The sequence below is a fragment of the Pelecanus crispus genome, chromosome 1 (assembly GCF_030463565.1).
Source record: "Pelecanus crispus isolate bPelCri1 chromosome 1, bPelCri1.pri, whole genome shotgun sequence".
NCBI classification, from domain to species: domain Eukaryota; kingdom Metazoa; phylum Chordata; class Aves; order Pelecaniformes; family Pelecanidae; genus Pelecanus; species Pelecanus crispus.
Genome location: NC_134643.1, coordinates 95,191,580 through 95,209,295, shown reverse-complemented (window position 1 = coordinate 95,209,295; position 17,716 = coordinate 95,191,580). Strand labels below are relative to the sequence as shown.

The window sequence follows — 17,716 nt, the reverse complement described above, 5'->3', positions numbered from 1 at the left end:
TAAGAGTTGATGCTTTAACTTGGGTAATTAAGGAGGAGATGGCAATGCAATGTTCTTCCATTCAGATGCCATCTAACTTTTAACTTCAGCCATTAGTAAAGTGCTAGCTCTGTTTAAAGAGTGGGTATATATGGGGGGAAAAAAAAAACCCAAACTGTACTGAGTTCGGGAGAAACTGCAACTACTTTCTGTCCCTTCTTTCCTTCCAAGCTAAGCAAGAATACAGCCATCTTCTCTGCTCCTGTCTGTAGGACAGCTTCTCCAGCAGCCCGATCACAAGCCCAGGATACCTGATGAGGCAGGCAACAGGAGTTGCCTCTGAGCATTAACCCCCAAGGTACTCCAGAACGAACACAAATGCTTAGCTTTGGTTACTCCTAGGCCCCTTATCTTTCATGTGGCCCTAGTGCTGCTGGCAGGACACAGGTACTTGGGAGTTTACACTACGGGGCCTTTCAATGAACCACAGTACTGTGGCTTAGAGCCACGTCATGCTTTATGTAGAATAGCCTCATCTTTAATCCATGTCTTAATTTTACCCTGGTTACTTCATGAGGTACATTTGGGATAAGAGGGAGCTGGCTTCTTATCTAGAGCAAGCTCACTGCTGCACATGGCTTTGTGCAACACCTTTCTCACACCCAGCTTCAACTCTTGCCAGTAGCTCAGTAGTATTTCCTACTTTCAGTACCACACAAATTTCACCTGTTTGTAATAGCTGGCTCGGTACCCCTTAAGCATTATTTCACAGCATTACAAAGCAGTTTCTTTCACTTGGGACACCTAAATGATAGTAGGCTTATACTTAAGCAACGAGTGGGAGAAAAGAGGGTCTCCAAGGCTTAGCTTGGGAAATAGAGATGTGCAACAGAAAGCCAGAACCCTGGGTCACAGAGTTGATGAGGATTCATGCTCTGCTTTTTCCTCCCCTTGCGTGTAAGGCTGAAAGTAGGTAGGACTGGTCATGCACCGAGCACATCCATACTTTATGCAACAGTTAGACTGACCTTACACTGCAGCATAAGGGACAGAAGCACAGTGACACTTCCATAGCTACAGGCTTTCTATTTTGCTCTGAGGGACTATCAAAGGGGCCACAACACACACTACCTAATTGCAGGTGTGTTAAGATCCTCCTCATTCCAAGGGACCTAAGCATTATTTCTTAAGGGAAGCTGCCTTTCCCCCTCAAAACAGTACCTTTGTTATATCCTGGAGCAGGAGGAGTTCTGTGAGAAGGTTTAAGGTCTAGGGACTGTACCTTTCCATGCACAGTAGTATGAACTGCCTGCCTGCAGTCCTGTAGATGCAACAGTCTTCCATCTTTTCCAGGACTCCGACACGGAAAGAAGTTGAAGATAGTTGCAGCTTCCACTTTTGGCAAAAACACAGCAAGGAACTAGCTAGCACAGTTGGTCTCCCCAGTAAAAACTGGACGATCCAGTAACAAACCGGGAGCAGGAATAATGTCTGCTCAGCATCACTCTCTGCTTAGATCAGTGTTCCTCCACATTCCTCAAATGGGCCTGCTACTAAGTCTTATTCAGATGAACTTTGAAAGCAAGTCCACTTTTAGTAAGGTCAGACTAGGAAAAGAAAGACTTATTCCCCATCTTAGTCACTCCGTCATGCAAGGATGTCATAATAAATGGATGGTTTTTTTGTCTGGTAACGAAACTGCTCTAGCTTCAGGCCAATCCTCAGAAGAACAGCTTCATCCCACCATTTTGCCATGACCTGGGAGAAGATAAGAGAGGCAGAGAGAGAAAGGAGGAGAGGAAAAAAAGAAGAAAAAAAAAAAGGAAAAAAAGAAAAAAAGAAGAAAAAAAAAAAGGTAGCATCATCCCATACAGATACTCTTGAAAGCCCTGCAAAACATAACTTAAATTTTTTTCCCCCAACAGCACCAAAAGGACATGTGCTTTTCCCTCTTACTCTTACTAGTAAGTATGGCATCACTGCATTTGGGATAAAGGCAGCTGTGTGACTTCTAATTACAAGACATGGACCTTTCATTTAAATGAGACCCGTTTCAAGAAGGAGAAGAGCAAGGAAGGACTTAAAGAAGTTACAGAACTGAGAAATAGGAAAAAGAGAGGAAAGAGTGGTGACAAATAATGGGTACTGATGCAAGTAGACAGGGAGACAGAGAAATCTATCTCCCAGATACCTGAAGAGTCCCTCTGCCATTCAGGAGTTACTCTGAAGCAAGTCTCTTTACCCACAAGTTAAGACTTTATTGCCAGTACCTGCCAACTCCTCAAGCGTGCTGTGTGGAACAGCAGGAACCTGGTTATAGTCATTCAGGACAAAGCCAGCTAGGGATTTTGTGACCCAGCATTCATGAACAGCCAATGCTCACCTGGAAGCTGATAGGAAGCCCATCAGTAGAATATCCAATGGGGACCACAAGGCCTGGAATCCCAGTGAAGTTACCAAGCTGCATGAACCTAGAGGAAAAGCCATTGTCAGCATTCCTGCCTTGGGACAGCAGCAAAGCCATCCTTTTTTGGGAGAGGCAGCTAGGATCCATCTCTCCTGCCTTACAGCCTGAGCTCTTTCAGTTAGTGCAGCTAGTCTTCAGCTGTTCCCAAACTTCTGCTTCCGTAGTGCAAGCAGCACTCTTCTTACCTCACAGACCGGATTGCAAAGGACAAATCGCTGCTGCCAGTCAAGAGGTCAGATTCGTAGATTCTTGGGGCAGTGGAAGCAACAGCTGTGGAAGAATCACAGAATGACTGAGATTGAAAGGGACCTCAGGAGGTCATCTTGCCTAACCTTCTGTCTCAAGGACAGTCAGCTAGAGCAGGTTGCCCAGGACCATGTCCGAATGGCTTTTGAATATCCCCAGGGATGGAGATTCCGCAGCCTCTCTGGGCAACCTGATCCAGTGCTTAAAGAGCAAAGGAAGAGTCAGGCAATGGGCAATCTTCAAGGAGCAGCTCAGTTCATTAAAGCCACATGTTTGATATATACATTGGTGATGCAAACTCATGCCCCTGAAACACAATCAAGTCACTGGAATTTATGAATTAAGCAGTTAGTTTCTATTTAGAGCAAGAACCTTTGCATACATAAGTAGATGTCCCGTCTCTCCTGCATAAATGTGCTGGCTCTGCGGCTCCTGTTTCAAGTACCAAGAAGGAGTTTCTCACTGCCATGGATATAGGCAGTAAGTCTAGAAATACACAGCAGTCCTTCTAGCCAGGCTGCATTATCTTCTAAAGGCTTGTAGGCACAGCAGTCTTTGCATGAAAGTCATGCTCTTAAAATTGGAGAGGGAAAGTTAATGGAGTAACTGTTCTTAAAATGCACCACACAGCAGTCAGGGACCAGCTCTTTGGCCAAAGCTGCCAATACCTGGTGTAAGGATACAGTTCACAGTGGTGAAGATCTCTCGCAAAAATCTCATGCTCCGAGTTCTCTGTCGATTTGCCTGCAAGCAGAGAGATTACCGTCTGACCAGGCCCTCTTGGTTCAAGAGGCTCATGTCTGATGATGACAGACTCTGCCCATCAGAGCCTATGTCTTTGCAAAAGACACCACCATTCCTGAGTTTGGAATGAACATACAGGACACCAATCCACATGGCATGTCCTCTGTGGTGCCCCACCATTCAGCATGCTTTCACAGCAGAGGGCAGTACAGCTGGGTGATACCTTCCCATGTGTATGGGAAGGTAAGAGAATCCTCTATCCCACCTTTACAATTTCACTAGGTGCCTCCCTTAGCCTTCACCACAGTATGTTCCTTACCGTAATATAATCCAGAGCTGTGAACTGGGAAGCCAAGGCCAGGTTAGCCCGAGTGTCCAAATTCTGAAAGAGAAAACATCGATCATGGCTCTGCTTGCAAGAAACTGAATGTGACAGCCCAGGAGTTCTCTTCCAGGTCTGCTATCCTGTATCAGTAGTCATCCAACAGGTGGTTTGTCATAGAAAAAGCAGGAGAGCCTCAGCTTTCTCACTGACATGACACTTGTTCTGTATCAGGCAGGATAGCTACTGCCACTGATCCAAGCTGCTGCTACTTACCATTTCCTGGAAATGCTTATTGAAGTCAGGTTGCAGGAAGTCCCTCATCTCACTGAGAATGCAGATTATATGTGCTACTTGCACTTCCTCCATCTCTGGAAGAGACACTTTAACCACGCTGGCTCCCAAACTCTGCAGGTGCTCCACAGCTGAGTACAGAACAGGTAAAGCACAGACAGCATCCCTGAGTTCACCAAACTTCATAGAAGGGCTGTGAATACCCACCCCCTTGAGAAGTTAGAGGCCCCACAGGCCATTACAAGGTAAGCATCTTCAGTGCATCATGTGGCATGCAGACTTCTGCAGCTGCTTCCCACAGGTAAAAGCCTTCAGCCTAACTAGATCTCTGTATTCCCACAGGGCAGAGGTAGGGGCTTGGAGACAGGTTCCTAACTTACTCGCTACATTTCAGGCAAGTTCATCTCCTCCCTCTAACCTCCCAGTTAACCCAAAGAGTAAAGGTCGACTGACAATGCTTCCCTGAGCACTTGATGTGACCAGTATTCTATCAGCATGAAGTGATTATTTAGCATCATGAGATTCCCATTCAAAGCCTATTCTGAACCATAATGGCAGAGGAACCCGGGGGATACTCAAGAGACCAGGTCAACAGTACAGGTTCACTAAATCCTGATGCACTTTAGCAAGGCTGAATACCAAGACTTCAGAAAAAGTGAATCTTTTACAGTCTAAAAAGAATCCCCTTCTTTCTTTGACCCCAACTTCTTCATAAATACCCAAGCTTGCCTATTTCACTGACTTATGGTGCATCTCTCCTAAGAAAACTCCACACATGTAGAAGCATGAGAGTCTATGGAAATAAGGAGACTAAACAAAATCCAGGCAAACAAAGCCTGAATACTGTGAACTGTCTCAGCTGCAATGCATAGGAGGCCAACTACTATAAGGCATTGTAGAGTCTTTCTGCCCCACCCCCTCAATTTTGCTTAATCTAAAACCTGACAAAGACACCCTAAAGGCACCATTTGGCTGATTGCACGGAAATACCAGAGGACTGGATACATCACAAAGACCTAGTCCTGTCTTTCCTACTGAATATTATGTTGTGAAGTAACTCCCTCCCTTAAAAGTCTTTTACCATTAAAGCTTGCAGAGTAAGTATTACTGAACACTGATCTATCTTTGTACAGACAGAGGCTTAGCACAGTGGACTGCATTCTTCCATTGTAACCTGACAAGCCTACAACTGCCGAGCTTTTTAACCCTCAGCAGTCAGGAGGGCTTCCCTAATACAAAGCTACTGCTGTTTGTCCAGCCAGACCTCTTTAAGCATCTGCCTTTAAGGACTTCAGGCGAGATCTTTTTAATGCATACATAAGAGGAACACCAAGTGATACCATGACATCAGACAGAACAAGAGACTTTTCCTCTTTACCTTTCTCACAGATGGACAGGACTTCAGCATCACACGCCTAGAGAAAAAGAGGAAAGAACTAAGTAGACTTTAGTCACTGTCCTCCTCTCTCTGGTGAGCACACTCACCAAGACTTCAGTCCTCACGGAGCTTTCCTTGTTCCTGTCCCTAATAGTAGTGAAACACAGCCCTCCAGGACTGCCTTAGGCCACCTGCTCCAAGAAAACAGCTTGCAGGTCATGCCCCTATGGAAAAGGAAAGGTCATCTTTTCAAGAGGAGAGGATATTCCTCCTCTGCACTGGGGCAGAGCCAGAAAGTGCCCTTGTTTTCCTCCAGGAAAGAAATCCTGAGCATATTTGTGGGGTTGCATTACAGTTGTGGAGCAGTACTAGCTTGCAAGCCCAGTTTCTACATTGGAATGATGAACTACCACTCAGCAGCTACAGCACTGTCACCAAATGGATACACTAATTTTCCTCATTTGATTTTAAAGTAGCTGCCTTTTGTAATCAGTTCAGAAGCATTGCTTCCAATGGAAACAGCAGCATGAGGAAGCCATCAGCTGTGCAGTCGTTACCTTTCCTCATGCCTCCAACAGACTGTTATTCAAAAGGCTGCCTTAGGAAAAAAAAAAAAAAGAATCTATCCCTGTCGATGTTTTCACCCAGATTATATTCTCTTCTAATTCTAGGACTAAATATAAGAAGCTCTAACGATGACAGGCAAGAGAACAGTGAATGCACTGAACTCATTCAAAATCTCATTTTGCAAAGCAGCAGAAAGAGAGAGAGAGAACAGGCACCTTAAAAAATGTCCAGTCCACTCCCAGTTTTAAGCCTTTCAGGTCAGGAGCACACATATCAGATAGGGTTGCTTTGGGCTGTTTTAGTCCTGCAGAGAACAAACAAGAGTTCCTCCTTTTATCTAGGATGCCTCTAGGAAGGCAGAGCACCTGAGGGAGCACCCTGAGCCTCCCTCAGGGAGGGAGAGGGCTCACTCACCATATGGATAGAGTGGATCCGGCTCAGCAAGGATACTGTAAACAATGGCTGCATCTGCCACTGAGGTACAGATAGGGCCTGTAAAACAGATCGGTTATAAAAATGTGCAAGAGGTAAATAGTACCTTCCTCCCAAGGCCTTTTGTAGGCACAGATTGCCTCCCCTGTGAGAGCACCACACAGCAAGGTCCCTGAAGTGGAGCACAAGTCCTCTTACCTACGCTGACTGTAGAGTAGGAGAGTGGCAAGCTGCCATGAGGACTAATGCGCCCAAACGTACCTAGAGAAAAAGAAATGGGCAGTTAGCTAGATAGCAGCAGTCGCTGGTAAGATCTGACCTAGATGGTTCTGGTGCACCCAGTCGGTAAGCAACACACCCCTCCCTGACAGTCACTTTTATGTCTGCCATTTCAGAGCCCAGTCACTCATCTTTCAATACCCTGTTCTGCTGACCACAATCTGTCTTATCAGTGAAACAGATGCGTTCAACAAATAGTGAAACTGTGTTCCCCCGTAAGACATTATTTAGTTGAGGGGAAATATGTGCAGGGACATTTTGAAATACATGCATTTAAATATGCAGAAGCAGCGTCTATGGTATGGAGGATGGAGAGGCAGGAGCAGGATTATCAACAGCATGAGATACCGCCTGGGAGATCTCACCCGCTTCACCAGTGAGACTTCATGCCTAACACTGGTTGTCTTCTGCAAGTACTCGTATCACCTTTCTGACCAGACCAGTTACATTTTTGTCATCGTCATCATTATCTTCCTCAGATGAATCAAGATTAATCGAGTCGATCACATGTGAAGGATGGAAAAACAGTAATGGCCGAGTATCTGGTCTCAGATGAAGCACCCAAGATTCTTCAGAATGATAAACTATTCCAAAAAGCCAGCATCTCTTCCAAGTGACAATCCTGCCTCGCCACTTTCCATGCTGTAGACGCTGCCCTGTGCATTTCTTATGTCCTCTGCACATTCCCCTTGATTACATTAATTCTTATCGCAAGAACTGCATTGCTATTCCTTGTAACACTGACATAAGAGGGAATGGCTATGTCCTGGTTTCAAACAAGCCTATTAACTTACCAGACACAAACCTGAGCAGCATTAACCTCTCCATACAATTGGGGTGATGGCACACCATCGTGGGTGGAGATGCTTTTCACCAACTCACTACAGATACCCAACTATGTTGGGAACACCTCCCAGCAGAGAAGGAAGATTGAAAGTGGGACAAGTGGGTAGAAAGAAAAGCAGCAAGCAGGTTTTGTTTAGCATTTGACTCAAACAAGTTAGGTTTTTTTGAACATCTGTTCAATAGCCAGTACTGAGAATACTTCCAATCTGCCAGTCCAACCCACATGACTCTCAGAGTGTTATACTCCAGAGCTTCTCTGGTCGAGTTTTGCTTGACAGGAATTCACAGACTGTGCCTGACTTGTTTGTGGCATTCTATCTGATACAGCAAACAAGACACGCACCCCCTCCATGATTAAAGGGCTCTACCTTTCAGCCCCACCACACCACAGAACGAAGCAGGAATCCTTACAGAGCCACCTCCATCTGTGCCAATAGCCACCGGGCAGAGACCTACAAAAAAACCACACATTGGCCTGCGATCAAAGAGACATCATATTGCCCTGTCCATTCTACCAGCAACTGTAGCCAAGAGAGCACACAGAGCACTCTGTTCAGGTAGGAGTTCCCTCCAGCTTCTAAACCCACTCATAGAAACTAAATGTCTGAGGTACTTTGGCTCAGGACCTTCCTCCCACCACCCCTGAACTTGGTTAGGACCACCTACCTGCTGCTACAGCTGCTGCTGACCCACTGGAGCTCCCACCTGTGTAGTGGTTAGGCTTGTAGGGATTCCTAGGGATCTTGTGGTACCTGAGGCAGACAAATAGTGTTGAATCTTTTCCTAGGAAGGACCGTGTGCACTACAAGGCAGGAAAAGATCCAGAAACACAGCTCAGGGATTCCAATCTCTTAGTAAAGAGATACCATTTCATCCCAGATAGTGCCATGTCCCTAGAAAACAAGACACAAAAAAGACTTCTGCCTCAGAGTTCAATCTCCTGTTACCATAAGCAGCCTATCCAAAAAGAGACAGGCTCAAAGCAAGAGAAAGGATGCTGCTCCAGCTCTTCTGTCTGTGACAGCACTGTGCCATGACTGCATGCCAAAGTGCATTATGCAATTCCAAAAGGTGGAGCAGTTGGTGAGCAGCAGTTCTTACAGACAAGCAAGCCAGCATCCCCAACTTTGCCCTTTATCCCAGAGCAGCAGCTCCCAAAGTCTCCAGTCTGACCACAGTCCCCAGACAGACCTGCCAAGTGGCGGGGTATCCAGCCAACCTCAGACAGTGAGGAAATGCCCTGGCACATTGTTGCAGCTGAGGGGGGAGCTCCAGTTCCATCCAGCTGCACATGAACGAAGTGTGGCTCTGCACATGGCTTATCAAGCCTGTGAGGACCGCTGCTCTGGAACAGCAGTTCTCAGCTTGGCTATAGCTGAAGAATTCGCAACAGTAAAGCAAATTCCAGTGAACCTGGTTTAGCTAGGAAATAAGAACACTATGTTCTCCTGAGATGACTGTACCTTTTCTCACTGTTCTGGGCCTTTAGCCATCACTGTGACTGAGCATTAGATTACTATTTGTTTTCTGTCACTGCTTTTGTCTACCACTCATCGTGTAAACATTCACACCTCCAGGCCTCCAAGGCCTGGCAAACCAAGTTCCTTACTCAGCAGACACCACTTGGATCCTCTTCTTCCTTTGGTTTCAGGAGCCTTCAGGCTTCCTACAACTACTCTGACCCTCAAATCTACAACGCTGGGTTTTCATATCCCTAGGGTTCTCCCTGCACAGGGTGCTTCCATCAGTTTTATTCTCATGTGCTTGCCCTATTTTTGTACCCTCCTCTGTCAGTTCTGGACAGACTTTTAGGTCTTTCTAGACATGGGGGAAGAGAGGGGAAAGGAATATTTACCTATTAGGGTTACATCCAGTTGTTCCAGTCCCTAGTTCATGCATGTTTGAGACCCCAATAATGATAGCACCAGCCTCTCGCAGCTTCTTGGCCACAGTAGCATCTTCTGTTTCAGGCTCTGTCCCAAGATACACTGTTCCCACTCGGTGATAGTAAGGTACCTTAGCAAGAAGACACCTTATTATTCACACTAAAACCCTAGCAAGGTAGGTAGGCACATGTGCGTGCTTCATGTGCACACTTCAACTCCACAACAGATCCCAGACATTAGGACCCACAGAGGTAAGTAAGTGCTAGGAAGCTTCACTCTTCAACTTGTCCTGCTTTGATTTCTGTTAGGAGGGACACTTAACCCTTCAATATTTGGTCCTTCTCCCACGCACAGGAGTCCTTTTAATACCATGATACAGAAGAGCAGAAACATGTAGATGATCAAAAAGTCTGCCTCCCTGCAGCAATGCAATTGCTATGCCCAGAGGCTGCAGAACAGTCACCTTGGCCCCACAGCACACAGGACCTCTATTTTCCATTTTTCTACAGACAGAGCTGCAGCATTTCAGATCTACAGTGCTTTGAAGCAAGGCACCAAGACTAGATGGATGCCAAAATACCAGATGGACTCATTTTCAGGGTATGCTAAGTACTCTTCACTTTGATGCAGCAATGGAAGAATCTGTACATAAACAGGACTCCCACCCTATGGGTAGGTCTCTGCAGAGCCTACAACAGCTTGACGGCACTGCCAGGAGTATTTAATGGTAAGTGTTGTTAAGCCACAGGCAAAACTCCTTGTGAGTGGGAATTTTCAAAGTAACTTGCATATTTCTGACACAAGTCTGTCCTTTAAGGTAAGGAGAGAGGGATGCTTTGCCAGTGGAGCAGTCAGTGCCTGAGAAATACAGACAGTTACACCCACCGCTACAGATGCTTTTACTCATTCTCATTTCATCATAAGAGGGATTGTTTCCCACCCCCACCCTCTACTCCCCATAGATTAAAGAGATCAGTACAAGATATGGAACACGTCTGCTGTACTCAAGATCTGTCTTCACCCGGCAAAACTTGTTAATCCTACTTATTACAAACCCACATCCTACCCCTTATTACAAACATATTCTCAGGCTTCTGCTGAGGTGTTGGCCTTAAAACCTTGTGCAGTGAGTTATCCAAGTTGACCACCTGCAGCATGAACTGACAGTTAGACAAGGAAACTCACCACTTTGAACTCTTCTTTCAGACACACTGGGATGCCATCCAGATAAGACAGGGTACATTTATTCCTGTAACGAGCAGTGGAGGCCTCAGCCATCTGCACAGAGAAAAAAAAAAAAAAAAAGTTATATATATTTAGTCAAGCTGAAGGTCATTACCAGTATCAGAACAGATACCAAAAATGTCTTTCTCAGGCTTCTACTAAGCCAAACTACAAAAGTTTCTTCTTCCACCATATGCTGATGGGAAACTACTACTTGGAAGCATCTATGCTAACGGATGCCACATAAGCACAGAAGTCCTGTTTTAAACATAGTTTCCAGCAGGAAACAGATTGCTTTAATGCTACCTCTCTTTGCAGGAAGGAAAACAAACTTGTTTGTAGTCCTCTACACAAGGAGGGAGGAAAAATGTACATATTTATCTGTGCAACATATCAGCAGAATAGCCTCTGGCCCTTCTAAAGGATGCTACTCCTCTTGGAGTGGCAGAGGCCCCTTTCCCACCAGAGGCAGACATTACCAGCATTATTTGCTCCTGGTCCCATTGCACTATCGCTCTGAGCGGGGGCGTGGATTTGTCGCAGTCCTCCAGCACGGCAATGATGTTCTTTGCTACCTGAGATGGCGTCAGCTTCCCACTCCTACAGGACAGGAGAAGTTGGGACCTTGTTACAAGACACCCACACAGAGGGTTTGTCTCTCATGTAATAAGATGGCAGCTGTCACAGCTGTAAGCAAGAACTAGGTAAGAATCCGTGTGAGGTGACGATTTCAACGCAGTTTACACCATCAAGACAGGAGACTCCCTTAAGGGGACAACCTGCCTACACAGCATGCCCCCAGCCCTTAGAGTAGGGGCAGGAGGTAGGAGAGTTACCCAGATACTCCTGAACCACCAGATAAACAGGGAACGACAGCTGACAGCTCTACAGAGAGTCCTCAAGCTCCTGAAATCCTGAGGCTGTGAAACTCCCAGTATCATGAGCTAAGACCAAAAGGCCAGCACCCTTTATACAGGCCTCCCATTACAGAGAAGGAGCTCCCAGCAGTACTGCCATAACCCACCTTTAGTAAACAGGCCTTACCTCCCTCCTGGCAAAAGGCTGCGTTACACTGCAAACACATCTATCTGGCTGACACGAAAGCCTCACAGTCAGGATTCACCTATAACACCAGACTGCAGTGTCAGCCTTTTGCTCCAATGCTGCAGCCTACTGGCAGAGGTGGCCCTTGAGGAACATGCGCCAGGAGTGGAGGAGGATTTATCTGAGCGCTCCACATCTAGCACATGTCCCAGAGGCAACCAGGAGTAACCAAGCAGTCAACAGCTCGCAGAACATCAGAGTCATGGGCATGCTTCCAGCTGTTCCCGAGCTGGACACATTTACTTGGTGAAAGCAGTCAAACTGCTCACAGGAGCACAAGCAGCTGGGGAACCAAGGGATACTTCAGAGACCCGCAGTATGTGCAATTTGCATCATCCAGATGAACTTTCCTCTCCTTACTCACATGCTTGGGCAAACAAGGTATGTAGAAATCTCTCCCAGAGAAGACTGGCAATCGGCCAAGGAAAACAGCATTTAAATATCCTTGCAGGGCTTGTAAAAGTTGTGCCAGTTCCCCCAGCTGGCTTTCCTTCATCATTCTATTAGAGCAAAAGGATTGCGAAGGGTGATGCTAAACAGTGGTACCTCAAGGACAATCCTAACAAAGAGATGCCTGAGACCTTGTGGAACAGTAGCAGCCCACAGCAGGGGAACATGCGAGACAGGTTGTTCCCAGACCACAGTTTCACCTACCGGTAGCAGTCCAGGTAGTCTTTGATCCCTTTGAAGCTAAACCCATCGCTAGCAGAATCAGACCTGCAAAGAAAGGATTAAAGGGGCAACTGTGAACTGTCAAGCCACCTCTGTTCAGACCTGCGGACTTCAGTATCACAATCCAACGTAGGCTGGGCATCACTCACTTCCAGAAAACCTGCTGGCCACCATTTGGACTGCTAGCCTACACATTTCAGCTCACACTCTGTCAGACTCCTTGCACACATGCAAGACACCAGGTACACTAAGGATGCCACAGAAATAAGGGGTCTGTCTTGCTGACATGTTCTAGTTCCTTCATATTTCTACTGCAATACAGCAGTCACTAAACTGTTCAGAATTTATTCCAGGTTTACATTTGCTACTCGCCACTGGAGCATTACAAAATAGCTAGAATATACTGGTAAACCTACTCCCAAGCTCTCTGTCCCAAGTTTGATCCAGATAGCCAGCAGCACACACAGTGTCTGTTGCAGGAGAGGCAAGAGACATTATGCAGCACACACTGAGATTCACACCAGCAAACTGCTTAAAAAGTAGATTGACGATGGCTGTAGCACATAAGAAACAGACCATTTCTCATCACAACAGGATGAACGTAAGATCATCTGAAGAGCTAGCTACAATTACTACTCCTGTGATATCTCCATGTCATCACCCAAACCAGAAGCCATATCCTGGAATAGGACATTGTATGGCACTGTAATGTGCTATGCAGGGAAGAGGCAAGGCTCCAGTAACGTGCCCTGTAAGACTCAATATATCACTGGTGGGGCTGGGGACACAAGAACCAGAAGCCTGCACTCACCCTGACCAATGCCTGCAGGAAATACATTCCTTCCTCTAAAGTGAAGGAGTGAAAGTTTTTACTTGCTCTAGCTTAAGAACTCAAGCTTAGTCTTGCTAAAAGCAGAGATACATACAGACAACCCACTGTCTGAGATGCTGATGAAGTGCAGCTCACAGACACCCTTAGTAACTTCTGGATAGGCCCACAACTAAGAACAAAACCAGATGGGGAGAGCATTTGTAGCAGCCCAGCTCCTCCCACCTCAGCATCAGACCTCAGTGAGATGAGAAAGCCTGAGTAATGTTTCACCTGGAATCTAGTGGGATTTAACCAAGTACAGGCTGCAATCAATAAGCTGAACAGGCTTTTAACCAAGCAACCTAACCTTTGTTACAAAGCCTAATTTCTTGTGGATCATTTTCTTTATACCCTACGTTCCTTCTCTCTTCCAAGCAACCCCTATGTTCTCTTTGAAATTCCTTGCAGGCAAGAAACAGCTCACCTGCAAACTCACTTAAAGGCATGTATGTGCTGACTAGTCAACCACTAAGCGTATCTGCTCTAATAGTGCAACCACAGCCCTGGCAAAGGCAGAATTTGGTCTCTCCCCAGTAAGCAGACTCTCTGAAGCTTGTAGAAACTTCACATTGCTTGTAACTACTGGTGATTTATAAGTTACAAAAGGAAAGACAACGGACAGCACAATTTGTTTTGTAACATAGCTGAGTGTGGAAAAAGATTTTAATCTAATTTACTGACAGTGACAGCTTCCCACTAAAATAATAGCGCCAACACGTGTTCTTCCACTCCACTCTTACATATCGCATACTGACCTTGCATCTATCAGCTGCTTGACAATTTCCGAAGTGCTTTTAGCCTCAGACTTGTCTTCCGTAACCTCTGCAGCAACCTCCGGGATAAACGTGGGATCTTCGTGAATGTCAAGTGAACGCATGAGTGAGAAGTTGTTCAGCCTGAAAGAGAGAGAGTCACTGTTAGAGTTTGCAAGCTCTACCATGACTAATTTTTCAGACTGTTCAGAGGGAACCTTACCCAAGAACATTCTGTCTTGGCAGTCTGCTCTGACAGCAGGGAGTCGCAACAGTTACAAGATTCTCTCTCTCACCCCTTTCCTAAAGGCAGGATCAAATCTATTCTGCTTGCTTAACAAAGCCTCCTACCTCTTGACACAAGGCCAGCCAGCCTCCATAAACCCAAGCTGGGAAAGAACCAGTGAAAGTTTTTGATTCATTTTAATTAGACATATCACCCACAGACCGATAAAGACAGAAATGGAGAGGAAAAGAACAGAGAAAGTAGTATAAGCTATACATTCAAGCACTAATCCTGTTAAAATAAGCACCTCTTCAGACCTTTCCATGACCTGCTTTAACATAGTTTGTTCACAACCAAATATAACAGGGGATTGCAGCACGAGTCCAGGGCTTGGAACACGTAACGAAGCAAGGAAATCAAGACCCTGTCATAGACGTCAAGGAATGATCTGCTGTATAACAGCAGTGACACTTGTCTGGGTTTGATTCACTCAAAAAGCTCATGCCCCAAGTAAAAATTCAGGGGTACCAACTGTGTGCAATACATTTCTCAGTGTCCTGGGATCTGCACAGATGACCCACCAAATGATGGGCAAACTCTGTGAGCCAAGTGTGAGCTTGAGGTTCCCGACACCTCTTACCTGAGTGGCTCTTAGTGCAACGTACACTTGAAAGCACAGTTTCTAAACAAAAACGTAAGTGAGAGAGAAAGAGAAAAGGCTGACCTAAAATAGTGAATATTGTTAAAAAGAACATGTCTGGCCTCCTTTGCCCACTACTTCTATTCTTTTACCCCTACTGGTGATAAACACAGCAGATTCGCACATCCACAAGGTTTGAAAGAAAGACTGCTCTTCAGAAAAAGAACAGAAAGGCAAAGAGGCAAGCTGGCTAATTTGGTTTCTACGCACCTGCCTGAGTGTGAAAAAAGGTTAATTTCTTCTGATAGAGACCCACTCAAACCAAAGTAGTTAAAAAAAAAATCTAGTAAACAGCAGCTATGACATAATCTTGCTCACTCTCCAATCAAGTTATGCAGCCTTCTTAAAAAAGGTCATTTCAGATAACCTAAGCGGTGTGCAATGCAAGCACCTTTAAAAAAAAAAAAAAAAAAAAAACCACAAACAAAAAAACCCCCAAGAAACTTGAATGGGGAGAAAACTCCCCACTCTTACCTTATGAAGAATGGCAGTAAGCAGATCTGTCCAAAAGCCTAGAAGAAAGTAAGCAGAAACGTTGGTTTGCGGTAACTTTGACCTGAACACCTTCCTCAGTAGACAAGGTATGCTGAATGTGCTCACAATTGCTGCAGTCTCAGAGCACCCTACAGAGCATGCAATGCTAGGTAGAAAAAAGCTGCACACATACTTGTATTTTAGGCCACAAAACTGGCCCAAAATGCTTCGCCCCCACCTCTCATTATATAAAGAGTGTATTCTTCTGGTTCTCCTGACTCTGTCCTTCCCTGACTCTGCCTGGAAAGCCCGCAGCTGCAGGCTGCAACACTGTTAAGAGGCATCCATATAGCCCACATCCATTACTTTCTTCATGTTATGCAGATAATGTAAACATTGGATAAGGTAGAAGATTATTACCAGCTCCTGCAGTAAACCGAGTCAACTTGGAAAAGCATGAGAAATGTAGAGACTCCATAGTAGCAGACAGCTGAAAACACTCTTTGAATACCTTGGTTCCCAGTGTAGCAGTCCCAAAGAGACCAGCCTTGTTCTAGCCTGTCTTAATAGCTCGACAATGGACTGCAAAAACCCGTTAAGGGATGTACAAATATAGTGCAAGTCTGAAGCAAGGCTCACACTCCTAGATCTGTGAGGTGATATGTTGCCTCACACATTACGTAAGAATTGCAGTCTCTTTTTGAAAATGCATCGCTCCTAATCTACATCTAACCTAAGACAGCACAATCTTGTAGGAGATTGAGACTCTGACGTCCCCCCTCCAAGGGGGTTGTCAAGAAAGGAAACAAGCCCAGGGTCACACACCAGAAACGGCCACAAAGCAGAGGATAAAAAGGTATTCTGGTTGTTATATCCTGGAAGAAAGCCATTTGGAAGGTATTCTCACAAATAAACACAGCCCGTCCCTAGCTTTCACTCCAGGCTCAACCAGCCACCAAGCTCTGCAACAGGTCACACTGCTGAAATGCAACTTCCGTGCCTAACCTTGACACGGGCTCAGAAGGAAAGGCCCAGCAGCAACAAAATCCACCTGGTTTTGGGTGGATGCTGCCGCAAAGCGCTCACTGCCAAGGGGACACAGGCTTCTCTCCCCCCAGCACCCTGCCACACAGCGGTCATGCCTCCTCCGCAACAGCCTCGGCGGGAATCAGCCCGCAGGCTCAAAGGCACGCCAAAGCCCACCCGAGGAAGAGCGCCGGGGGAATAGCTGCCTTCAGCGCCTTCCCGAAAACCCCACTCAGAGGGCTGAAGGACCCGAACCCCTTCACACCCGAGGAAAGCTGGCGGTGGCTGTATTGCAAGCTTGATGTCGGCTTCGGGGTCGCCACGCCCGAAGACACTCCGGACACCCTCACCCCAGAGACCGTGAACCCAAAACCACGCAGAGAGCCACAACCTAGTTTTTACTTTTATTATAAATGATCCAGCCACCAAGCCAGGAGGCGTGGGGTTGCTACTCTACCCTTAATTGGTTTAGTGGTGGACTTGGTAGGTTAATGGTTGGACTGGATGATCTTAAAGGTCTTTTCCAACCTAAACGATTCTATGATTCCACAACCTCCCTACAGCTTCCCAGCAAACGCGGGTTTTACCTTCCCACCGAGACCTCCTCCCTCCGAAACCCCCGGCCGGTTTCCCCGGGCAACCTCGGGTTTCCCTGCCTTGCCTACCCGGCTCCCGCAACGCCGTCAGGTGCCGGGCCGGGGCGGCGACCCGGCCCCGCTCCCCCCGCACTCACCGTGTTGGCCACATGGGCGAAGAGGCGCAGCCCGGAGCCGGACAGCCGCGGGGCCCACTGCGGAGAGGAGGCGGAAGGTGAGCGCTGGGCCCCGGGCCCCGCCGCCCCCCAGGCCTCGGGCCCCGCCGCCCCCCAGGCCCCAGGCCCCGCCGCCCCCCGGGTCCCGCTCCCCGGGCCCCGCTCCCCAGGCCCCGGGCCCCGCCGCCCCCCGCCCGCTCCCCAGGCCCGCCGCCCCCCGGGTCCCGCTCCCCGGGCCCCGCTCCCCAGGCCCCGGGCCCCGCCGCCCCCCGCCCGCTCTCCAGGCCCCGCCGCCCCCCCCCCCCCCGGCGCTCACGCGTTCCCTCGGCGGGCTGCGGCCCCGCGCCTCGGCCCGGCCCGGCTCCCGGCGGCGCAGCACGGCCGCCGCGCTGCCCGTGTGCCGCCGCACGCAGCACAGGCAGACGGCGGCCGGCAGCAGTAAGAGGAGCAGCAGCAGCAGCAGCGGTGCCATGTCT

The 17,716-nt window shown here is 47.3% G+C and overlaps 1 protein-coding gene across 1 annotated transcript; it reads right to left on the bottom strand.

Annotated features, from left to right (window-relative positions):
* Positions 1-1,484: 1,484 nt before the first annotated feature.
* LOC104029169 (uncharacterized) lies at positions 1,485-17,712 on the bottom strand. The gene is made up of 20 exons (XM_075725889.1): positions 17,557-17,712; positions 17,223-17,279; positions 15,464-15,501; positions 14,067-14,207; positions 12,423-12,485; positions 11,144-11,264; positions 10,626-10,718; positions 9,410-9,570; positions 8,221-8,306; positions 7,923-8,006; positions 6,628-6,690; positions 6,412-6,489; positions 6,213-6,301; positions 5,431-5,467; positions 4,035-4,183; positions 3,756-3,818; positions 3,361-3,436; positions 2,632-2,716; positions 2,363-2,450; positions 1,485-1,737 (listed from the first exon to the last, which is right to left on the bottom strand). The coding sequence occupies exons 1-20, from the start codon at positions 17,710-17,712 to the stop codon at positions 1,627-1,629; spliced, it is 1,839 nt and encodes a 612-aa protein (XP_075582004.1). The 3' UTR covers positions 1,485-1,626.
* Between the last annotated feature and the right edge of the window lie 4 nt (positions 17,713-17,716).

Coding starts and splice junctions, on each gene's coding strand:
- LOC104029169 (XM_075725889.1), bottom strand. CDS start 17,712: ATGGCACCGCTGCTGCTGCTGCTGCTCCTCTTACTGCTGCCGGCCGCC. Junction 12,486..14,066: donor AAGCAGCTGATAGATGCAAG/GTCAGTATGCGA, acceptor CTTTCTTTGCAG/GTCTGATTCTGCTAGCGATG. Junction 3,819..4,034: donor ATAAGCATTTCCAGGAAATG/GTAAGTAGCAGC, acceptor TTTCTCTTTCAG/AATTTGGACACTCGGGCTAA.